General features: G+C 46.8%; 1 protein-coding gene across 10 annotated transcripts in view; it reads left to right on the forward strand.

Moving 5' to 3' along the window:
* The window catches only part of KDM5C (lysine demethylase 5C), a 32,055-nt gene that overhangs the window by 1,461 nt on the left and 5,970 nt on the right, over nucleotides 1–24,624 (forward strand). For 4 of the 10 annotated variants that reach the window (XM_021703000.2, XM_021703111.1, XM_021703055.2 and 1 more), the window contains exons 2-18: nucleotides 3,002–3,079; nucleotides 5,335–5,457; nucleotides 5,766–5,936; nucleotides 6,467–6,601; nucleotides 7,343–7,466; nucleotides 7,577–7,758; nucleotides 8,804–8,962; nucleotides 10,774–10,893; nucleotides 11,025–11,183; nucleotides 11,787–11,968; nucleotides 12,063–12,225; nucleotides 18,474–18,593; nucleotides 18,703–18,897; nucleotides 22,918–23,099; nucleotides 23,188–23,312; nucleotides 23,444–23,591; nucleotides 24,172–24,277. In XM_021703000.2, the coding sequence (XP_021558675.1) occupies nucleotides 3,002–3,079; nucleotides 5,335–5,457; nucleotides 5,766–5,936; nucleotides 6,467–6,601; nucleotides 7,343–7,466; nucleotides 7,577–7,758; nucleotides 8,804–8,962; nucleotides 10,774–10,893; nucleotides 11,025–11,183; nucleotides 11,787–11,968; nucleotides 12,063–12,225; nucleotides 18,474–18,593; nucleotides 18,703–18,897; nucleotides 22,918–23,099; nucleotides 23,188–23,312; nucleotides 23,444–23,591; nucleotides 24,172–24,277 (2,472 nt within the window). Of the gene's footprint in view, nucleotides 1–3,001; nucleotides 3,080–5,334; nucleotides 5,458–5,765; nucleotides 5,937–6,466; nucleotides 6,602–7,342; nucleotides 7,472–7,576; nucleotides 7,759–8,803; nucleotides 8,963–10,773; nucleotides 10,894–11,024; nucleotides 11,184–11,786; nucleotides 11,969–12,062; nucleotides 12,226–18,473; nucleotides 18,594–18,702; nucleotides 18,898–22,917; nucleotides 23,100–23,187; nucleotides 23,313–23,443; nucleotides 23,592–24,171; nucleotides 24,278–24,624 lie in introns of all 10 variants that reach the window. The other 6 variants (XM_044911732.1, XM_044911733.1, XM_044911734.1 and 3 more) reach the window with 5 other exon arrangements.

Raw genomic sequence — 24,624 nt, forward strand, 5'->3', positions numbered from 1 at the left:
CCCAGAGGATAGGGGATTCTTGGACTCCTAAAAACAGAATGGAGCTATGGAAGTCTGTCTCCTGTAGAACACTTGATTCCCAGAGGTCAACGACAAAGGGCATATCTTTGTTCCTAGGCCTGGCTTCAGGCCGCAGGAAGTCCCCCAAGGGCTAGGATAGGCTGCCACCTTGCTGGCATGGAGGAGAAATGATATGTGTTGTTCCGTCTCCACTTGGGATTCCAAAGGCAGGAATTGAGTTTGGAACAGGGTGTTTTTGAGTGGGTGTCTCCTGTCTGAAAAGGGCTGGGAAGCCTCACTGCCACCTGAGGAGGGCACCACAGGCCTCCTTATCCAGCTTGGTGTTTTCTGGTGTTCATCCACAGATCTAGGCTAGTTTCAAATGGATCTTCTGGGAGGTGTTGGGTAAGCTAATTTTTTCCTAGTTGGAGCCTGGCCACAGATCTCTGAGGTATCCTTATTCATAGTGAAGGAGTGGTATTAGGTAGTGAGAAGTCAGGAAGGCTAGCAGAAAGGAGAGACTAGAGTCCGGGGCAGCCTTAAGGAGGCACTCCCTGTAGTGATCCAGGAGACCTGTGGGAAAGAAGTGTATCTGACATAAGGGGTGCCTGAGGCCTGCATTTCCATGTTTGTGCCTTGGACTTATGGGCAGGCTGGCCTTGTGCAGGTGTTGTTACCCTTCCTTGGGGGACCAGGAAGGGGAAAAGTGACATGTCCCCTGCGCGTGCGTGCGTCTGTGTTTGTGTGTGTGTGTGTGAGAGAGAGAGAGAGAGAGAGAGAGGGAGAGAGGCAGACCTGCAGGGGGCCATCTTTTGTTGTGCTTCTCGTCTCTACCTCAATAGTGTGCTTCCCTCCGATCCAGGAGACCTGGTCTCCCTGGTTTTGTTCAGTTTTTTTCCTCCTGTAGGGCCGCTCCTACGCCACCTTTAGGCAGCCAGGCCTTGTAGCTGGAATTTGAAGCACTCGTCCAAGTGGTGCTTGGGCCCAGAGTGGGAACCTGTGTATGGGTGGGTGCTTGGAAATTGGAGGTTTGCCTGAGGAAGGGTGATTAGGGTTTTGAGTTGCTAGACGGTTGACTACTACTAGTCTTGGGGAAGATGGGTGAGAGGAAAAGTGTTGGTACCCTGGTGTAGACCCAGGGGATCTTGGAAGGGCCTTGCTTGCTGCATCAGGTAGCCAACTTTTTTATCACCATCCTGATCATACTGGTGTATTTGGCACACAAGTGTATGAGACCGAAGGCAGGATGAGGGAGCTCGTAGGTCCCAGGGAGAGCCGGGCCGGGAAGTTTGCTGGACCTTCCCCAACTATCTTGCATCTACAGCTCCTGCTCTAGGATTCGATTTTGCTGTTTCCTGTTAGGTTGCTTGATGGTGTACTTACCTAGAACTTGATTCAGCAGGAAAGAAGGGTGCCTGGAGTTTTGGGTTTGAGTACCTTTCTACCTGCACTGAGGGAAGTGCCCTACTGATAGGTGGCAAGAGGGCACGGGGAGCTGGTCTGGGCTTGAGCCATACCATTTTAGTCTTTTCTCTCTCTCCCTCTGTCTCTCTCTCTCTCCTTTTTTTTTAAAATTTTCCCATGCTTCACTGAGCCTCAGGTGTTTGCTGAAAACCTGCTTCAGCTGGGGGCTTGGGGGGAGTATGTGTGCATGCAAGTATGAGTCCTCTGGCCTCTTTTCTAAAAGTGTGTGCGGAAGAGGCCAGCAGCTTTTTCTTCTCTTTTACTACTGCCCGCTTCCATATGTATGCGTGTGTGTGTGTGTGTGAACACTGGTATCCTGGTGTAGTGCAAAGAGCCTTGGACTGGAGGTCAGAAGACATGGGTTCTAGTTTTGGGTCTGCCACTAAATCAGCATGTAATTTTGGAGAAATCGCATTTCTTCTCTGGGCCTCACTTTCCCCATTCATAAAATGAGGGCATTGGTCTAGGTTACTCTAGGTTCTTCTTACCACTCCAGCAGGAGCCGGGGCTCTGGGGAGGAGAGGACTGCATGGGAGGTTTTGGGGGGGAAAGGGCATCAGTGAGGGGCTCTCCGCAGCCACCCTTTGGGTAGGACACAACAAGCTCCAACTTGGCAGGGCAGAGTCACCCCCCACTTTCATTATCTTTCCCTGACTTACTTCCTCCTCCCCAAATCCTCCCATTCTTTGCCACCACAGTTGGGTATTCCATCACTAAACCCCCCCACCACCACCACCACCCCGGCTCTTCCTGTACTGGGCAGGTGTTTGAGAGAGGACCCACAGGAAGCCTTCCAGACTGGGCAAGTGATGCAGATTCTTGCTTTTCCCCCGCAGTGTTTGTCTCAGGCCCTTTAAACTGAGAGAACAGACTTTAAAGGCCCAAACCTTTAAATCCTGCCAGAATTGGAGCTGAGCTACCCTGCATGTGTGGGGTCAGCTTAAGATATCAAGTTTTAAGGACGACTCCTTTGGATAACATTTTCATTTGAAAACCAGTTTAATTTTCCATATCAGTCTTATGAGGAAGCCAGGGCAAGTGTTCATATTCCCACCTTACAGATGAGAAAAACAGTTTCAGAAAGGTAAAATCCCATAGCTCGTAAGTAGCAGAGCTAGAACATGAACCAAAGTCTTCTGACTCCAGATCCTTTGTGCTTACCAGTACTTCCAGCCTGTGTCCTACAGCACATGCCTGGGGAACAAGGAGTTAATGTGGATGTAGGGAGAGTTTGGGGTCAACTGTTTTGGGCCCCATCTCTCTATTTCTTGAAATCCTGGCACTGTACTGTTGGAAGGGACTTGGGAGAAATTTCCCAGGACATGTGCTTTGGGCATTGAGTGTGGACTTGAGGGGCTGCTAGGGCCCTGTTGTGAGTTCGGGGGGGTGGGTAGTGGGTTGGGTGTTTGTCAGGTTAGAGGGTCTGGGGTGGCCAGAGGTCTGGAAAGGCACAAATGGGATGCTGAGCTGCTTGTGGTGCCCTCTGGTCTTACACTGTGCTGGAATAACCCAACTCCCTTTCCCCTCTGTACCCCAGGACTGGCAGCCACCCTTTGCTGTAGAAGTGGACAACTTCAGGTTTACTCCCCGAATCCAGAGGCTGAATGAACTAGAGGTGAGAAAACTAGCAGCTGGTGGTGGGGTTGGGTGAATGGATACCTGAGCTCTGATCCCACTTCCCTCATTCCTTCTCGGGCTAAGGTACTTTCCCCGACTCGACCTTTATTCTGTCTTCTGTGAAGTTGCATGGAGGTCATGGAGGAAGCTTTAGAGCTCGGAATATAACCAAGAGCAGGAGCATTTAGCATCTCCAGTGTGATAGTCAAAGACTGGGCATGTCCGTTTCCCTAAAGCTTTGCTACTTCTGAAGCTCTCCTGCCAGCTAACCTACCATACCTGAGTCAACAAAGGGAAACGGGTTGGCTGAGGCCTTTTCTTGGCCAGCTGAATGTGGCCTCATTATCCAATTCATCCACAGCCCTGTGCTTCCTACCTTCCTTCTGTGGGGCTTGGTAAGGTGGGATGCGAGGTAGATGGTCAGGAACAACACAAGAACCGGTCCGTATGGGGGCTAGAATGGTTATAAATTTGAACCGGGGTCAGGCAGGTAGGCTTTTCCCTCTCCCTTTTGTTCTGCAGGAAGTCCAGGCCCTTTGTATGGATAGGTGAGGTTCTCCACTAAGGGCTTGAGAATGCCCTGGGGTCATGAGAGTGGGTGCTTTGAAGCCAGTTCCAGGGAAGATCCTGGAGTTTCCCACAGAAGATGTGGTTTAGAAGTTTGCTGCCACCTTTCTACCTCACTGTTACATATCCAGGAACCTTACTGGATGACCTGGGGAGAGGACGTATTAGGCCTGACTGGAAACCTATGACCTAAAGGCTTACTTGTTTCTAGACCACAGTTCCTCAACCTTGATACTATTGACGTTTTGGCCCAGATAATTTTTTGTCGTGGAGGGGCTGTCCTGTGCATTTTAGGATGTGTATCAGCATCCCAGGCTTCTTTCCACCTGTGTTAGATGCCAGTAATACCTTCTCCCAGTAACGGCAACGAAAAATGTCTCCAGGCATTGCTAAATGTCTCCTGGGTTGGGGCGGGGGGGGATGCAAAATTGTTCTCCTCACTGAGAACCACTGTTCTCGAGTGAGTCTATGTGCTGTCCTGGTCAGAGCAAAAGTCTTCTCATGGAGGGGGGTATAAGTTTCTTAAAGAAATGGATCTGACCAGGTCTGTGGGGGTACAGCTAGTGCAAGATGTCATCTAGCATGGGACAAGAACAGGTTTTCTAGAGATACTGTGCTGGCTAATGATGGGGAAGAGCAGGGATGAGATTGGAAAGCTAAGGAGTTAAGGTGGAGGGAGTAGAGTTCTTGGCCTCTTCCAGGTTTTCACAGCTAAAGAGCCATAGGTTGTTTCTTTCTACAAATAGACCTTAGTTTTCCCAATCTATGAAAGAGAACTGTTTCTGTTCCTCTAATGGGATCTGAGCAACGTGGTGAATGGTAATGACTTCTCTAGTTCTCCCTAGAATCAGGCCCTCTGACCCATGCAAGGTGGTTCTAGACTTGGGACCTTGGGGAGCCTTTCTTGGGTCACTGCAATTTCAGGGAAGCATGGTACATGCCTTGTTCCCAGAATCCTCGGACCCGATGTGGACCTGGGTTGGCCAGGTGCTAGTGCTGCTTTGGTACATTATCTCTTAGTTCTTCAGCATGCACTCTCAGCCTTCAGCCACCATGGGACAAGTTTTGTGGTGCATAAAGAAGAGCTAAATGTGCTCTTTTGGAGCCTTCAATCTCTGAAACATGCCTAGAGCTTAGATGCAGTTTTGGAGGTTCCAGAGGGACCTTCACTGTCTTTCTTGTAAGTCCACCCTTCTGGAGTAAGTGAACTGGGCAGTTATTTTATTTCCCTTTTATAATCAGAAGATGGAGGTCCAGAGAGTAGAACCAATTTGTTCAAGGCTATACAGCAAATCAGTAGCAGGGAATAGCTAAAACTTAAGTTATTTGATATTCGGATCTCTTGGTACCTGCTCTGTGACTTAAGGAAGCAGAGGCTCTCTGTAAAAGAGACGATGATACTCACACAGCCCTGTCAGGGAGATTGAGAGGGTGTGCATGTAAAACTGTGGCTCTTGTGACTCGACCTTCTCTGTGTTGGGACCTTGGGCTTATCCTATTGCCTAGAAGGTGGCAGAGATGAGAGAGAGGTGGGCTAAGCACTGCCTAGAGTTTGGGACCCATTTCACTGGGAAAAGCCCTGGATGGTGGGCTGCTCTGTACCCTTTCTCCCCTCGTAAGATTAGGCCAGAAGACAGGGTTCAGGTGGAGGGGGAGGCCGGCCTCTTTGAGCCATTTCTTTTCCAGGCCCAGACAAGAGTGAAGCTGAACTACTTGGACCAGATTGCCAAATTCTGGGAAATCCAGGGCTCCTCCTTAAAGATTCCCAATGTAGAACGGCGGATCTTAGACCTCTACAGCCTCAGTAAAGTAAGAAAGGCTTTTCTCAAACCCCTCCCCACCCCTTAATATCCTTCATACTCTGGGGGCTCCCTTGGTTTGGGATATTAGATCTCTATGCTGCAGTGGAAGGGGCACAGCCTCGTAACACATGAGCTGTCATCGGAACTTCTTGGCATCTCTTACTGCAGTTTGAACCTGAGTGGTGGTGGTAGGAGGAGGGAATAGCCCCCAGTGAGGTGAGGGGCTGGAGTTGTCCTCATCACCCTTTCTGCAGGCCAACTCCCTTATGTACATACACACAGCACATCCACATCCCTTCCTGCTTGTCCCTGCAGATCGTGGTGGAGGAAGGTGGCTATGAAGCCATCTGCAAAGACCGTCGGTGGGCCCGGGTGGCCCAGCGCCTCAACTACCCACCAGGCAAAAACATTGGCTCCCTGCTACGCTCCCACTATGAACGCATCGTTTATCCCTATGAGATGTACCAGTCTGGAGCCAACCTGGTGGTAAGGATACCAGGCTGGGGTGGAAGAAGCCTTTCCCCGCCACCAGATGCAGATTTCTCATACTTGCTCTTAATGGAACTGGTTCAGTGGGCTGGAGACCTGGGAGCTAGACTCTGCCCTTTTCTAGTGGTGCCTATTCTTTTCCCATGCTGCCCAGGGTCAGAGGTCCTGGAGTTGCCCACAGGGCCAACCTACTATCCACTGTGTGACAAGATTGTAACTGATAAAGGAATTCCAAGGAGGGAGAGACATTTGGGGCTTGAGAGGTCTGGGAAGAGATGGCATCTGATTGAGTTAGAGAGATGCTTGTGGAGAGGCGGTTTGAAGGTGGAATGACACAAGCAAAGGCAAGAGAAGAATTCTCAAAGTGTGTGCTGGTGTCATTGGTAACGACCAGTTGAGCAGGGCCTATTGTTGTGGGTCAGGTGGGTGCAGCCACAGTTTTGTTTGCCACTGGGTAAGGATAGAGGGAAGGCATCGTTGGGGGCTGCAGCCCCATACCCTGACCCTTACTCCTCACTTGTCCCCAGCAGTGCAACACACGCCCATTTGATAATGAGGAAAAGGACAAGGAATACAAACCCCACAGTATCCCCCTTCGACAGTCTGTGCAGCCTTCCAAGTTCAATAGCTATGGCCGGCGGGCCAAGAGGCTGCAGCCTGATGTGAGTACTTCTAAGAGCTTCGGGGGTGGGAGTCCACAAAGTTCTGACCAGAGTTCTGTTCCCTGTTGCACTCTGCCTTCACTCTGTTCTCTGAGATCTGAGCAGTAGTGTGCCCCCCTCTGGCTACACTCTTGCTCTTTCCTTTACTCTCAGCTGAGCTTCTGAGCTGGGTCTTGATCTGCTCCTACAATAGCTTTTCTGTGTCTGCCCTTTTTTGCCTGTCTTGTTCTTTCCGGACTCACTCTGCTCCTAGGGCTAGACCTCTTCTTTTCCCTTATACCTATATCCTAGCTTCAGGCAGAAGCTTATGTGCCAGGCATTGTTCTAGGCACTGGGGATACAACAGAGAACAAGACAGACATTGTCCCTGGGCTCACCAAAGCATGTCATTTAGTAGACCGTATTAGTCACTGCCATTTATTGGTAGTGCCCCACACTGTTAGATTTCTTTCTATATGTTATCCCCAAACCCTTTTGTAAACCTGCTTGTAAGGTAGGAGTTAATATTCTCATTTTACAGTTGGGAAAACTGAAATTCCACCTTAATTTCTTTCCAAGAGAGGGATAATGGGGGAGCTCACTTAACCCTAGTCTCCAAAAAGCAGCTCTGAATTCTTGCCCAGGCCTGCCTGTGCCTCCTGGCATGAGCTCAAGTGATATATAGTCCAAGCTATTGTTCTTTTAGGATGGGGCAGTTTGCCTCAGATAGCAGACTTGATTCATTTCCTTTTTCCCTCCCAGCCGGAACCCACGGAGGAAGACATTGAAAAGAATCCGGAGCTGAAGAAGCTACAGATCTATGGGGCAGGCCCCAAGATGATGGGCCTGGGCCTCATGGCCAAGGATAAGACCCTGCGGAAGAAAGGTAAGGCCTGACAGGCTGGGGCAGTGTGAAGGATGGCCTCACCTGGGGAGAGGAGGCGGGGCCCTGACTGTTCTAGACCTGTACTTTAGAGCCCCTCTTCCCTCTCCCAGATAAGGAAGGGCCTGAGTGTCCCCCCACCGTAGTGGTGAAGGAGGAGTCAGGCGGGGATGTGAAGGTGGAGTCAACCTCACCTAAGACCTTCCTGGAGAGCAAGGAGGAGCTGAGTCACAGCCCAGAGCCCTGCACCAAGATGACCATGAGACTGCGGAGGAACCACAGCAATGCCCAGTTTGTAAGGACCCAGCCCTGACTTCTTAATGCTCTGCTTTTCATCCCTTCAGCGAGCATTTCCCCAGCATGGCTCTGGACCAGGTTGCATTAAGCAGAAAAGTGGGCCTGATGGGCCCTGCCCTCAGGTAGCTCACTTAATTGGGGAAACGAGGCCAACTCACATGGAACAAAGGACAAGAAAGGGTGAACAAGTGCTGTCAACAGGAAGTGCTGGAAGGGTCCAGAGAAGGAGGCTCCCTCCATTGCTTCAGGATAAAGGCTAAGCTCCTCATTACCATGCATGATCCAGCCCCTGCTGACCTCTAGCCTCATTCCCCAGCACTGCCCACCTCACTCCTCTGCTATAGCCACACTGAACTACTTGTAGGTATGTTCGTTTTTTCCCCTGAGACGCGCCATGCTCTTTCTTTCCCCCGTCCCTTTGCACCTGCTATCTCTCCCACCTGGAAGAGTTTTCCCCTGGGCTCTGCCCCATTGCCAAACTTCAGTTTGCCTTCAGCTTTCAGTCAGTTTCAGATGTCATTGTTGGGTGTCACCTTTTCAATGAAGTTCTTCCTCAAGGCTCTCCCTCCTTATCTCCAGCCGATTTGAGTGCTCCCTTCTCTAGGGTCCCCTAGTTCCCTCTGTGAACTGGTATCGGCGGTTTCCACATTCTTTTAATTTTTATGAATATGTGTCTCTGGAGTACTGTGTGCCTGTCAAAGGCAGCTGCCATGTCTTACCCATTGCTGTACTTCAGAGTCCGGCATAGTGTTGAACACCTACGTGCTCAGTGTTTATCGAATTAAAAATGGGAGATTTCACGACTCATGATAAAGACTCTGCTCTCACAGCTCTACCAGTTTATTTGGGGAGATGGTACGTGCATGTAGTTAAACTCCAGAACTAGCACGACTAGCCTGTGACAGGGCCGTGAATGAACGATCTAGCCAACAAGAACGGTGGGTTTCTAATGGAGAGCTCTGTGGACTAGGGTGCTGTCTGGAGGACAGTTTGAAGGCTAGACGAGCTTCGATTGATGAACTGTTGCCTCCTTTTCCTGGCAGATCGAGTCCTATGTATGCCGGATGTGTTCCCGAGGGGATGAGGATGACAAGCTTCTGCTGTGTGATGGCTGTGATGACAACTACCACATCTTCTGCCTGCTGCCGCCTCTGCCTGAGATTCCCAAGGGTGTCTGGCGGTGCCCAAAGTGTGTCATGGCGGTAAGGCCTTCCCAGCCTCAGTTCATGTCTGCCGCAGAGGGCATTCTTGCCTTCCTTCATCAGGCCTTACTGATGGCAGCTTCCCAGCTCAGCCACGGTTTAATGTTTTGGGTCCCTGGGGTGGGGCTAGGCTGGGCCGAGTTCGGGGAGAAAGAAGAGGAGATGTAGCCTTTGCGTATGTCCTCTGGGAGCCCCCAGACCACCTGGGGAGGTGAGGGTCCTGATTGGACAGATTGTATGCCGACGTATAGTCAGATGCTAAATTATGCGTTAGAAACTGAGGCGTAGAAGTTCAGAGGAGAGGGAAATGACTAAGGGTAGTAATCAGGGAAGGTGTCAGGAATGAGATTTGGAGGACAGGAATATGAAGAAAAAAATTGTTCTTTTGATTTCCAAGTTTTTTATTCTTTGTTTTTTTTAGAAAGCTTGAAAAATAGACAAATTACCTATCATCTCACCACCTAGAGACAACCATTGTTAATAGTCTGGTATATTTTCTTCTCATCTTTTTGTTGTTGCATATATATAGCTATCTTTAACAAGTTTGGGCTCTTTTATGTTTTCATTTGCTATTTTATAATCATTTTTGTACATCATTACATTTATTCATGGGTAGTGATTTGTGTTTGTTTTTTTGTTGTTGTTGGGGGGCCATCATATGGGTATAATACTTAGTTTGTTTTCCTTTTGTTTTGATAATTTGATTAAGTTTGCAGTGATACAGGCTTTAACTAGAAGAGGTGGGCAGGGCTAGTAAACTTGGGGATGGAGGCATGCCAGGACAAGGGTATTTGGCGGGGGGTACTTAGGAGGGCAAGAGGGGCAGTCAGGAGAGCATCTGAAGCAGCAGTGAGGGCTGAGAGGCCCGGTAAGTCGGCCAGGTCCGTTTCATGAGCTTGCTTCCTTCCTTCATCCAAATTCTGGGCGCTCATCTATATTTGTCTCTGGGTTTCTGGAGAGCAGATGTTGATGATCTCTCGTCTTATGTCAGGGACTCATCTGTGGTCCTAGAGACCAGCTGTGCGTGCGCGCACGCGCGCACACACACACACACACACAGCTGAGGAAAGAGACCAGGGCAGTGCATAATGGCCTTGGAAGTGGTGGAGATTTCCTTCAGGGAGGAGTTTGGACACCAATAGTATGATAGACAGTGAAGGCTGTCAGCCCTACTTGGCTCTCTTTTAAGTGGTTGTGGGTCAGTGGACCAGATTGACATTGATTTTTTTCAGACATGAGTGAGTCTGTCTAACTCTGGGGTACATATAGCTCTCTTCTAAAATCGTGAACCTAGGTACAAAGCGAGGTAGTCTCACGTCCTATCTTCTGAGACCGTCTAAAGAACAGGAGTGTTGTAGGGTTTGACGATGTAGAAGCTGGTGCCTTTGACTTCCATCCTCTGAGCTACTAGAATATTCAGTGCCATTTTCCCAGGCTTGTAGTTGCAGTCTGGGCATAAGAAAGCTTCCTTAGGCATTCTGTTTTAACTCCCTATTTTAGCTCAAGAGGAAAAAGCAGTAGCAGAAGAGCATAGGATAGTGTATTTAAGTCAGAGGTGGTGGTTTCAATAGTAAAGTCCTAAAGGAAGAAGAGCAAAAGCATGGCAGCAGTGCATGTGGGGATGAAAAGACTAAGCTGAAGCGCTGGGAGAAAAAGGTGGAGCTGTAAAGTGAGGCCTGCCTCCGGGGCCTTAAGTGCAGACCTAGGGCTGCTCTTCCTCCCTGCTCCTCCCCCATATTCCAGCTTCGTTTTTGAGGATACTCCACCTCTGTGCCCTCTGTCTTGGTGACATGTTCTCCTTTGGGTTTCAGGAGTGTAAGCGCCCCCCTGAAGCCTTTGGCTTTGAGCAGGCTACCCGGGAGTACACTCTGCAGAGCTTTGGCGAGATGGCTGACTCCTTTAAAGCCGATTACTTCAACATGCCCGTGCACGTAGGTGATGGAGGGCTGGGGTAGCATCAGGGCTAGCGTCATAGGTGTTGGTGCCTGATGGGCTTAGCTCTTTTGAGTCACTGGGGCCAGGATGTGATGGGCCACGGTCATCTGCTACCCCTATTCCCCAGATGGTGCCTACAGAACTCGTGGAGAAGGAGTTCTGGCGGCTGGTGAACAGCATTGAGGAAGATGTGACTGTTGAGTATGGGGCTGACATCCATTCCAAAGAATTTGGCAGCGGTTTCCCTGTCAGTGACAGTAAGCGGCACCTAACCCCCGAGGAGGAGGTGAGTGGATGATTCATGGTTATATGTCAGCTGTGTGTGCTTTGGCAAGTCATTTAGTATCTCTGTTGGGAGGGGGTAATTATGCCCGCTTCCCACGGCTGCTGTGCGATTTAGATAAGATGGTATACATAAAGAACACAGCCCGGTATCTGGCATGGCATCTCTAAGCATGAGATTGGTTATTTCTTTGTAGGATGGGGATCGTATCTACCTTACAAATTTGTTGTAAGAATTAAATGAGAAGGTGTATGAAATACTTGGAAGGGTGCCTGGCTCATTCATAAGAAGTGTTCAGGGACTGGTATATGTGGGAAAAAATGAGGGCCCAGGCCTACCTCCAGAGAAGGGAGCATTTTGGTCCAGAGCGGGGGCTTTTAGCTTGCAGGTATTTTGGTGAGTGAGTATATCTGTAAAACTCCCTAAATTGAAGGGAATTGAAATTTTGTGTGTGTGCATTTGGCAGGTAGGAGGTGGAGAACATCTATAATATTTCTCAGACGTGTCAAAGAGGTCTGTGACCTCAAAATTAAGGTTCCCTGGGCTAAAGAGCTCAGCTCCTTAGCATAAGCCTCATCCCCTTTCCACCAATACCCAACCTGACAGGAGTACGCCACCAGCGGCTGGAACCTGAATGTGATGCCAGTCCTGGAGCAGTCCGTGCTGTGCCACATCAATGCGGATATTTCCGGCATGAAGGTGCCCTGGCTCTATGTGGGCATGGTCTTCTCAGCCTTTTGCTGGCATATTGAGGATCACTGGAGTTACTCCATTAACTACCTCCATTGGTGAGTGGGGGTCCTGGGAAGCCAGGGAGGCAGGGTAGGCTCCCTCGGGACCACGTGTGTGACCACTCTGTGTGTCCCCTTTCCACGTGGCCAGGGGTGAGCCGAAGACCTGGTATGGGGTACCCTCCCTTGCGGCAGAACATTTGGAAGAGGTGATGAAGAAGCTGACACCTGAGCTCTTTGATAGCCAGCCTGACCTCCTGCACCAACTTGTCACCCTAATGAATCCCAACACCCTCATGTCCCATGGTGTGCCGGTGAGTGCTCAGGAAACAGGACCAAGGGGTAGAAATGATGTAGTGTGTCCTTCGTGGTGGTCGTGGTCGTGGTTGTGGTGGCTCTGGTGGTGGTCATCATCTGGAATCTACCCCTGCCTCTTTCTCATTCTTCTTCTATCTTAATTTGACAACTCTAATAGAGACCTCACATCATAGTAGTTAGATAAGCAGTGTGATGGTGAGCCCTCTGGGCCATGTGTTTGAGGGCAGCACCTCAGGATGGCTTCTTTTCATGTCTGTATTCTAGCCAGTGGAAGAGCGAAGTGGGAGGACAGGGCAAGGCAAGTCTCCTTATTCCTAAAGACACACATCATTTCCATTCATCTCCTGTTAGTCACAATTTAGTCACATTGCCACATCTAGCTGCAAGGAAGACTGGAAAATGTGATTCTTACTCTGGATGGTCATGTACCAGTTACAAATTCATACTGTTGTGAAAGAGGGTGAGAATATTGGGGGGTTACTAGCTGTCTCTGACATGTTCTATATAGTAGCCCTTCTGGGAGCAATGGGTGTTTTTTTTTAATTATGTAATAGGTCGTAAGTTCTACGGTAGTAATTTTTTTTGCAACATGTAAGTGTATCAAGTCAACATGTTGTACACTTTAAACTTAACGATTTTATGTCATATCTCAAGCTGGGGGGTGGTACATAACCTCTTCTTAAAGAAGTGCTAATGGCTATCAACATTTAAAATAAAAAAAGTTAAACCCAGAGTCCTAGACTGAACCTGTCCTCCTCCTCTGTGGACTCCTCTCCCACTCCATAAAATGTTTTGCTGCTTATACAGTCTGGCTTGCCTATAAGGGAATTTCTAGCATTAGCATCAGCCGGTTTTCTGATGTGGATCTTAAGACAGCCTGATCAGCACTTCTGTACGAACAGTAATTAGTACATCCTCCACCTGTGTTTTAAGTCTTATTCTGTGCTACTCCTCCTTCCCACTTCCTTCAACCTCCCCCCGGTGCTCCCCACCACCACGACCTTGGCTGCCCTGCCACGTAGTCTAATGCATAGGACATGGTAGGCAGTCACTGCATATTGAATTAATGTCTCCTTGAGATCCCCACTCATCTGTACAGTAGGGCTTTGGACTAGGCCAGTGGTTCTCACTCACATTTCTTCTTGCCTTCAGCTTGTTTTGATACACTACATACCTTGTAATATTTTTTATTGTATACTTTAGTGATACTTAGTGATACTTAACTAAGCATTGAGGGATCTAGGGAATTAGAGGAAGTATATCCCACAACAGTTCAGGCAGCCTTTCTCCACTCAAGGTGGTGGGGCGGGTGGGGTATCCTTTTCTCTCACTGCCTCACTCCTTTTAAGAACTATTGGACTCGAGAGGTAGAGGTGATCGAGGGCCCTTCCACTTCTGCTCTTCCTAAGTAGGCGTTGGGTCTGACTTTTCCTCATACTCCTTTCTTCCTCACCTACAGCACAGCATTGGTCCTTGCCTACAGTGTCAAGAAAAATTTGTAAGAGTGGAAGAGGATCTTTAAGGATTTAGATAGATAAGATATATAGCTGTTTAACTCTTACCTCTTTTTAAGAAAACTTTAATACAGATTTTTAAACATGTGCTCTTTGCTTCCAGCTCCACAGCATTTGTCCTGCTCATGGCTCACCAGCTTCTCTGGCCAGCTGCTGCTTCCCCCCCGCCCCCCCCTCACCCCCCGGCCCTGCCCCTCCTGTAGGTGGTTCCCAGCATCTCCAGGCTTTCTGGACTTGGCAGTATCCCCTCAATCCAAGGCATCTGATTTTCATATTCTCATGCTGGCAGGCTGCAGTTGTGCCAGCTGAAGCTCCCCAAGGAGCTATCTTTAGCCCACCCCCTCCCCCCTTCCCCTTTGGTGGAAGGCAGCCATTTCTTTTTATAGCTATATAGTGTAAGTATTATCTTCATTATAAAAGAAACCTGCCCCCTTTCCAGAAAATGGAAATTTAGAGTGGTCATCTCTATTTCCTCCACACTTTGTTATGTTTCTGTTATTTTTCTACATAAATTTTGACATAAGAATAATCAGTGTATGGATTTTATAATCTCTTTTTAAGTTTAAATGGTCTAGAACGGCACTGTCCAGTTTGGTAGCCACTAGCTACATGTGGCTGCTGAGCACCTGAAACACGGCTAATCTCATCTGAAATGTTCTGAAAGTGTAAAACACATGTTGGATGTCAAGGCTTAGTATGAAAATACCTCACTAATAATACTTTTGTATGCCACATACACATTGAAATGGTGATACTGTGGATATATTAAATAAAAATACATTGAAGTTAGTTTCACCTGTTTCTTTTTACTTTTTTAATGTGGCTACTAGAGAATTTAAAAGTATATATGTGGCTGGCATTATATTTCTGTTGGACAGTGCTGGTCTAGAATGATTTTTGCTTTCTTACTATGAATTGCTTATAACCATCTTTTAAAACAAACAAACAAAAAAACCCCACAACTTTATTGCAGTATAATTTACATACCATAAAATTCACCCATTTTAAGTACACACAGTTCAGTGAATTTACAGAGTTGTGCTACCATCACCACAATCCAGTTTTAGAACATTTGTCACCCCAAAAAGATCCTTCATGCCCTTTTGTAGTCAGTCTCCATTCCAACCCCGAGTTCCAGGCAACCAGTCATCTGCCTTCTGTCTCTCGAGATTTCCCTTTTCTAGACAGTTCACATACATGGAATAATATGTGGTCTTTTGCATCTGGCTTCTTTCAGTTCGCATAATGTTTTCAAGGTTCATCCATGTTGTAGCATGTGTCAGAACTTCATTCCTAAATTTATGGTGGAATACTACATTTTATGGAAGTACCACATTTTGTTTATCCATTCACCACTCGAACATTTGGGTCATTTTTAATGACTGCAGAATGTGAGGAGAGCCTTTTTAGATAACTACATAGGAAATGGTAAAGGGACATGGCCAAAGTGGGGTGCAGGTTGAGATGAAGAGTCAGGAGCCTTAAGTTCTGTTTCTGGCCCTGCTACTTGACGCTTCTCTGGAACTCAGTTTTCACATCTATAAAATTAAGGCTGGGTCTAGATCATTCAGCAAGTACTGGCTAGAACTCCCTCTGTGTACGGGCCTTTGGCCAACACCTTGAAGACAAATAAACCGGTCCCTGCCTTTGGGTATGTGCAGTTGAGTGGAGAATAGAGGTGAGTAAATGTTAGAGGTGCTTCAAAAGGACAGCAGACTGGGTCATTGGGGGGGGGGTGGTCAGGAAAGCATTTGTAGAAGTGGTGATCCTTGAAGGAAGATAAGAGTTTGCCTGTTGGAGCCGTGGCTTCATCACGTGGACATGGGGTTTCAAGTAAGGGGTTCTCGGCCATGGCTTTGCCAGTCAGATTTGCGTTTTTTGGAAGATCATTCTAGTGCTTGGTAATGGGGGCCAGTGCAGTAATCCAGGCAAGAAATACTGATGTTGCCCCTAAGTAGGGATAGATTTGAGAAGAAGAAAATGTATTGGAGGTGGGAGCTGATGAATAAATGTGGAGATGTATTCATGAATGGGCAGATTCAATATTGTGAGGATGTTAATTCTCTCCATAGTAATCTAGAATCCTTACAGAAGAATTGTTGGGTTGAAGGATATAAACATTTTAGGTTCTTGATCTATATTAGCAATTTGGTTTTCCAGAGAGTAGAAGTTACTGGTCCTATTTTCAGCACTGCACCTATTTCACTCTGTTCATCAGCATTGAATGTTCATCCTAAAAACCTTTGTGAGACTTCTCCTATAGATGGCAAATTAAACATAACACATGGCTACTTCCATTCCTTACTGAAACCACTCAAATGGCACAAAGGTTTTTTTTTTTTTTTTTTTAAGGTTTTTACAAGAGAGGATACAATGATAAAATTCTTGAAACCAGAAAATGGATGAGAAAACTGAATCTTAGGCCAGTATTGAGACATCTGAGAACCAACCAATCTGATTGATACCTCAGAATTCCCCCAGAGGTTCCGTAGTCAGTGACACCAGGCATTCTCGGAAGAAAGATGAGTGAGGTGAAAATAGGGATTGGTTCATGTCTATATAGGAAGCTGTGAAGTCCCCTTCCACACTGGGCAGCTGGAAATGTGACCCTCCATCACTAAAGCAAAAGACTTTACTTCTGAAGAGGTAAAAATAAAAGATCTCTGGACTGAGGTCTTCTAGATACAGTTGAGGGTGGAGGTATAGTGAAAATAGTAGGATTCATCATTGTGTCCATAGTGGATGCTGAGGTTCCCAGCTGTCTTCTTCCACTTGGCTCTTAGAACACTGGCAGACAGATCTTTTTCCTCCAGGCAAAAAAATGGGAGAGTTTTCTCTGGAGACTCTGAGTGGCCCGAAAAGAAAGACCTAGAGTTTCCCAAACTGAATGGCGCTTCCAGATCACCCTGCAGTGAAGCTCACAGTTGACAGACTTCACCTATATACTCAGAACTTCCATTCAGCTTTTCCATTTCTTACTCTTAAAGTTGACAGTCACAGATTTAACAGACAGCTGAGGAAACTCTAGAAAATAGAACCAACCAAACAAAACAACTTGGATAAACAGGTTAGGCAGGCAGAGAAGTAAACTTCAAAAAGGGAAAGAAACCTCATGAAGATCTTCAGAGATGAGCATATAGCACAAACTGAAATAAGAACAGGATACTATTTGAAAACACCCTGAAAACAAAAAAGAGCTCTTGGAAATTAAAACTGTGATAGTAAAAGGGGAAGAAAAAAGTTTAGAAGATCAATAGTTAAGGAAGTCTCAGAAAATAGAATAAAAAATAAAGATGGGAAATGGTAAAGTTGAAAGAAGAGATTTTGTTCAGGAGGTTCAATATTCAAATAATGAGTTTTGAAAAGAGAGAATAGATGAAAACAAAGAATCAAATCATTAATGAAATCATTCAAGAAAATTTCCCTGAACCAAAAGGCTGAGTTTTCAGAATCAAAGGGCCTACCCAGTACATGTATGAAAATAGATGCACACCAAGGTATATCTGGTGAATTTTTATATCAAACACTGGGATCAGAAAAATCCTACAAGCTTCCTGAGAGAAAACAGGTTTAATTCAAAGCATTAGAAACCAGAGTGGCTTAAGACTTTTCAAAAGCAACACTAGAATCTAGAAGATTAGAGCCATGCCTTCAAAATGGTTTTCAATTTAGAATTCTGTGTGGTCAAATTATGAAGTACAAGAGTAGAATAGAGACATTTTTAAAAAAAAAAAGTTCTTCACACCACTTCCTGGGAAGCTATTGGAGGATGTGCTCAAGTATAGCCAAAGAGTAAACACCAAGAAAGAGGAAGACCTGGGATCTAGGGAACAGGAGAGATCATGGGAGAGGGACGGTCCGGGGAGGACGACAGCTGGCTTGAGTTGGAACAGATCATAGGGCTCTGCTACAGAAAGGTGAAAACTGATAGGCAAGAGGAGGGTTGGACACTTGTCTTAAAGGTTGGGATTGAATTACTAAGACGTGTGGAAAACTAAGCAAACTGAGAAATAATAGGAGGCTATCTTTAAAGTCTAGAGGCATGTTATTTAAGGTTGTTAAGGTAAATGCCAAAATAATCAGAAGAGGTGGAAGTGATTGGCTCTGAGAAGTGGAGAATGGCAGGGCCTGCTAACTTTAAAACAAATCTTACAGACCATTTGGCTCTTGGAACTGCCTATGTGACTGATAAAAGTAATTATTAATGAAAAAGCCATTGCCAGCTTAATGAAAAGTGGTATTTTAAATTTTTATAAAAATTAGTAGGAAAGTTGAGATATTTTGGTATGTACATTGCCTACTTTTGACGCAAATCTTCTATTGCTGCTAACATAAATCTCAACTTTGAGAGCCGAGGCCAATGGTCCTTCCTTTTAGAATTGGAGGATCTGAGAGTCTATTGTCACACTGTTCCTTCAGGCTCTCCTTTGTCTCCTTAAGGATCCTGCTTTTTTTTTTTTTTTTTTTTTTAAGATTTTATTTATTTGACAGAGAGAGACACAGCGAGAGAGGGAACACAAGCGGGGGGAATGGGAGAGGGAGACGCAGGCTTCCCATGGAGCAGGGAGCCCGATGTGGGGCTCGATCCCAGGACCCTGGGATCATGACCTGAGCCGAAGGCAGACGCTTAACGACTGAGCCACCCAGGCGCCCTGGATCCTGCTCTTAAATCAAGTTTCTCCCGACCCTGGAAAACCTGTCTCAGTGACCTTGGCCTTTTTCTTCCTCAGGTTGTCCGCACAAACCAGTGTGCAGGAGAATTCGTCATTACCTTCCCTCGTGCTTACCACAGTGGCTTCAACCAAGGCTACAACTTTGCAGAGGCTGTCAACTTTTGCACTGCTGACTGGGTGAGTCTGGAGTGTGGTGGGCTGGCAGGGAGAAGCAGGAGGGTTGTGGGGAAGCTGAGGCACCACGGCCTTCAGGCTTGGCCACGCTCAGCCTTGAATCTGTCCACAGTTGCCGGCTGGGCGCCAGTGCATTGAGCACTACCGCCGGCTCCGAAGATACTGCGTCTTCTCCCATGAGGAGCTCATCTGTAAGATGGCTGCCTGCCCAGAGAAGCTGGACCTGAACCTGGCAGCAGCTGTGCATAAGGAGATGTTCATCATGGTGCAGGAGGAACGGCGTCTGCGAAAGGCCCTGCTTGAGAAGGTAGGGTGGAGGGGAGAGGGCCCTGAATTGGGCCACGCTATCCTGGCAGAAGTGGGGCAAGGAAGAAGTAGATGTAGCTTCTATTCTTGGGGTATAGTAAAAAGAACTAGATCCATCTGGATTGGAAATCACATTCCTGTGCGCATGGGTGGCTCAGTCAGTTAAGCGTCTGCCTTCAGCTCAGGTCATGATCTCAGGGTCCTGGGATCGAGTTCTGCATCGGGCTCCCTGCTCAGCAGAGAGTGTGCTTGTCTCTCTCCCTCTGCCCCTCCCTCCTGCTTGTGCTCTTTCTAGCTTGCGCTCTCTCTCTCTCTCTCAAATAAATAAATAAAATCTTAAAAAAAAGAAGGAAATCACATTCCATTCTCTGCTCTGCCATTTATCAACAACTGTGAGCAAGTTAATTTACTTCACTGTCAGTATCCGTCTCTGAAAAATGGGGATTATGATGTTTATCTTTTGGGATAGTTGAATAGATTAAAGATTATGTTTATTAAGTAACTGACCCGTAGCAAGTGCTGGTGTCACTGCTATTCGTCATTATTTAAATAACCCAACAGGACAGGCTGGCATGTGAAACCTCAACTGCTGATTTAGCTGGGTGACCTTTTCAGGTTATTTAACCTCTGATAGTCTCACTTCCCCACTCTGTAAAATGGGAATAAATACCGAACTTGCAAGGGAATTGTAATTGCTTGAGGAAGGTGATTTATGTCAAAGCATCTCTTAATTGCACTTGCATTGTAATAGCTGCTGTTATTGGTAATAGTAATGCATGAAAAAAATGATTGAAATATGGAACATTTCTTAGGAAATGCCATTTTATTACATTCAGATGATTCAGTAGCTCAAACTAGAGTGCTACTACCAAATACAAGGTGGTCCTCCTTTATTTTTTTTTAAAGCAGTCCTCTAATAGATCTCTCATAAGCAAGTGGTCAGTTGTGTTTGTAGGTGAATGGGACTGCTGCTCATGTAGTTCAACTGCCTTCTTAAAGCTCCACACTTGCCCAGTTAGGAAGTGACTTAGTGAGAGTCCTCTTTAGTATTACAAAGGAATGCTGGTCCTGAGTGACCCCTTGCTGCCCATTTAGGGTAATACTTTCTTATGTTAAAGCTCATTTATAACTTGCCCGTGAGCATGGACTATAAGGAGAATTTCAGCTGTGGTAATGTTGGAAGTTTGTGGTGTTAGTTGGTAAGCCCCTGGGCTTTCCCAGGCATTATTTTTTCTCTCTTGAGTGCTATTATTAAATGATGAACCTGGGGTTGTTCCAGACTGTAAGAAGGAGTTGAAGCAAGGTGGGAGACTAGGTACTCTCATCCAGACATTGAGAATTCTTTATACTTGCTCTTACCTTAGAGAAGGGTTCTGGACCCCCCAGTCTTAAAAATCTGTAGAAGATTGTGTGTGTGTGTGTGTGTGTGTGTGTGTGTGTGTGTTTGAGTACTTTTATGGGGAGAGGGCTCCTAGCTCGCATCCAGTTCTCAGCGGAATCTATGATCCTAAAATACCTAGGGACTGCATCTGAACTTAGAGCATTCTCTGGCTTTAGAGTCAAAATATACTGTCGCCAGATTCTTACTTTGGGCAGGTTACAGACCCTCTCTCTGAGACTTAGTTTCCTCCTTAGTAAGATGGGATAGGCCTGTGAAATAGGTATCCTTAATCTGCAAATTAGAGCTAATAATAGTAAGTATTTGTTGGGTCCCCCAAACTTCTAACTGGTGTGTGCCCTTGACCAACATCTCCCCATTTCCCCCACTCCCCAGCCCTTGCAAACCATCATTCTACTCTTGTTTCTATGAGTTTGGCTTTTTTCGATTCCATGTATAAGTGACATTCTATAGTATTTTGTCTTTCTGTGTCTGACTGGCTTGACTTAGTATAATGCCCTCAAGGTCCATCCATGTTGTTATAATTGGCAATATTTCCTTCTTTCTTGTGGCTGGATAATAGTCTTGTATGTAAATACCATGTCTTCTTGATCTGTTCATCCACTGATGGACTCTTAGGTTGTTTCTGTATCTTGGCTATTGTGAATAATGCTGCAGTGATCATGGGAGTGCAGATATCTCTTTGAAATTCTGATTTCATTTCCTTTGGATATATATCCAGAAGTGAGATTGCTAGATCATAGGGTAGTTCTGTTTTGAATTTTTTGAGGAACCTCCATACTGTTTTCCAGGTAGCTGAATCAATTTACATTCCCACCAACAGTGCACGAGGGTTCCCTTTGCTTCACATCCCTTGCTAACACTTACTATCTCTTGTCTTTTTGGTAATAGCCATTCTGACAGGTGTAAGGTGATATTTTGATTTGCATTTCCCTGATGATGATGATCGTCACGTTGAGCATCTTTTCGTGTACCTCTTGGCCATTTGTATCTCTTTGGAAAATGTCTGTTCGGATTCTCTGCCTATTTTTGATCAGATTGTTAGTAGGGGTTTTTTTTGCTATTGATGTTGGATGAGTTCCTTGTATGTTTTGGATGTTAGCCCTTTATCAAATAGATGGTGTACCGATACTTTCTCCCATTCCGTAGGTTTCCTTTCATTTTGTTGATGATTTCTTTTGCTGCACAGATGCTTTCTTTATAGCTAAATGTAGTCCCACTTATTTATTTTTGCTTTTGTTGCTTGTGCTTTAGGTGTCCTATCCAAGAAGTCATTGCCAACCAATGTCAAGGAACTTTATCACTATGTTTTCTTCTGGGAGCTTTGCGGTTTTAGGTGTCATGTTTAAGTCTTTAATCAATTTCAAGTTAATTTTCGTGAGTTTATAAGGACCCAGATTTGTTCTTCTGCTCATGGTTACTCAGTTTTCTCAGTGCCACTAATTGAAGAGACTATCCTTTACCTGTTGAGTATTTTTGGCTCTCTTACCAAATGTTAGTTGACTGTATATGCAAGGGTTTATTTCTGGGCTTAATTCTGTTCCACTGCTCTGTGTGTCTGTTTTTATGCAAGTACCATACTGTTTTAATTACTGTAGCTTTGTAGTATAGTTTGAAATCAGGAAGTATGATGCCTCCAGCTTTGTTCTTCCTTGTCAAGATTGTTTTGGCTGTTAGGGGTCTTTTGTGGTTCCACTTATTCTAAATGTTCTGATACTTTTTTAAGTCCTTAGTTGCTGTACCTTTTTAATCTTCATGACAACACAATGAAGATGGTGCCATTATCTCCCATTTTATAAGATGGGGAAACAAACCCAGAGAGGTGTAAATTATTTACTCCATACCACACAACTAGTTAAATAAGTGGCAGAGCGGGATTTGTAATGTACAGCAGACTCCTATCTGATGCAGAGGTTAGATGTTACAGTCAATATAGAACAAAAACTGTTAGTCAGAATTTCCCTTTAAAAATCCCTAAAATTGGCCATAATGCATAGCGTCATACTGTCTTTCAGTTATTTCAGCATAACTGGCTTTTCTCCATTTTTGGAACAGAATGCTTTTTCTTCATCTGAGTAACAGATGAAGTCATTGGCATAGGTTTGGAAGCCATGTTGTTGAAAAAAAAAAAATTGTATCTTTAAACACTGGACACAAGCACAGAGTTTTGTTTCTGTGAGTTCTATATGTGCTTTGCAGTGTGTCCTGCCTGCCAGGCCTGCGGCACGGCGCCTGGAACACGGGCGCTGAGTGACTCGAAGCCAGCCTCGTTCCCCTTGTTCTCAGCCTTTCCCTTGGCCACTCCCACACAGTGCCACCTCTCTGGCGCCTTGGCCCACCGCTTTCCTCACCTCCTCTCACCCTAAAGGCCCTTTCTGGTGATCTGATTCTCACCTGATTTTTTTTTTCCTCTCAGCCCACACTGATCTTGCCCTGGTTCATCCTATTTCCCCAGTGTGGAGAGCTTGAACTTCACAGAGGCAGTATGTTCTGTGGGGTTTGCTCTCTAGAACTCTCAGCACAGATTGGAGTCTAACGTGGGGCTCAGTTGTGGCAGAGATAGGGGCCTATCTGCAGCCCTGTTCTGGTTCTATATAACGCGCGTGGGTTGAATGCCCCCAGGGCATCACGGAAGCTGAGCGAGAGGCTTTTGAGCTGCTCCCAGATGATGAGCGCCAGTGCATCAAGTGCAAGACCACGTGCTTCCTATCAGCCCTGGCCTGCTATGACTGCCCAGACGGCCTTGTCTGCCTTTCCCACATCAATGACCTCTGCAAGTGCTCCAGTAGCCGGCAGTACCTGCGGTAAGCAGGGGGCCTACTGAAGGAAGCAGGCTGAGGAGGGGGCTGCAGAGCTGGGCCAGATGTGTGCTTCCCTGCCATCTTCCTCCAGGTATCGATACACCTTGGATGAGCTCCCTGCCATGCTGCATAAACTGAAGGTTCGGGCCGAGTCCTTTGACACCTGGGCCAACAAAGTTCGAGTGGCCCTGGAGGTGGAGGATGGGCGGAAGCGCAGTGAGTGATGGGGGGACGGAGGGACTCCACAGGCAAGTTCTCTTCCCTTTTCTTCTGGACCCCACTCCCACCCCCTTCTTCTGCCTTTACTCAGTACTGCCTACTCCTTGCTGCTTTCATTCTCTCTCCAGGCCTTGAAGAGCTGAGGGCGCTAGAGTCTGAGGCCCGTGAGCGCAGGTTCCCAAACAGTGAGCTGCTGCAGCGACTGAAGAACTGCCTGAGCGAGGCGGAGGCTTGCGTGTCCCGGGCTCTGGGACTCGTCAGCGGCCAGGAAGCTGGGTATGGCAGTGGGAGGTGGCGGGCTCAGATTCTACCTGCTGAGGAGCTGGCACCTAGGAGGAGTGGACTCTGAGCGCCACTGGGCAGATGACAAGCACTGCCGTGTGGGGTGGCCTAAGAGGTGTTGGGAGGGCAAGGAGATCAGGCAACTAGAATGGAGAAGAGTGCTAAGAAAGCTAGAAATGGTCCTTTTTATCAGTACCTGGAGATTTCCGGCAGGCTTAGGGATTTTGTGGGCAAGGAGGAGTTGTGGAAGGTTTAGGGACAAGAAAAGAAGCATCAGCCTGATCAGAGAATTCACGGTAGAGGATGAGTTGAAAAGTCCAGCTTCTGTTACCATCATTTAATTTCTAAACTACCCCCCCCAGCTATATATCCTATATTCCCCCTTCTCATTTGCTCTCATCATATGAATGTGCTGATATATTAAACCCACCTCCTCTAATCTGGACAGTTGGGGGCACTGTGGAGTAGGAGAGATCAAGGTGGGCAGGTGTGAGGAAAGGCATTGGATCTGAGCACAGAGATGGAGGGAGGGGACTGGGTTTGGACCTGAAACCCCACATGTGAAACTCCATAGCCCCCACAGGGTGGCTGGTCTACAGATGACCCTGGCTGAGCTCCGGGCCTTTCTGGACCAGATGAACAACCTGCCTTGTGCCATGCACCAGATTGGGGATGTCAAGGTGAGGAAGAGTGCACTTGGAGTGCTGATGAGGGTTCAGGGGGATTGGGAGACCTGAGCAGCAGGCCATTCTTGGCTTCCTTAAAAAGCGTCAAATGTTTGGGCAAGACAGGATGTGCCTGTTAGAGTAACAGGAGCTGGGAGGCAAAGGGGCGGGTGGCAGGGGTGTAAGTACAGGATGCAGAGTCAAGAGAAGGTGTCCTGGTGGAGGTGGATGAGGAGAAAGGAACAAGGATGTTTGTGGGCCTGGAAAGCTGAGTCAAGTTCAGGAAGGGAGAGGAGAGGTGGGACGAAGAGGGCAGTGGACACCAGTGGAAGCATAGGGGTTTGTGAGGAGGCCAAGCATAG

This window comes from Neomonachus schauinslandi, chromosome X (assembly GCF_002201575.2).
Source record: "Neomonachus schauinslandi chromosome X, ASM220157v2, whole genome shotgun sequence".
Lineage (NCBI taxonomy): Eukaryota > Metazoa > Chordata > Mammalia > Carnivora > Phocidae > Neomonachus > Neomonachus schauinslandi.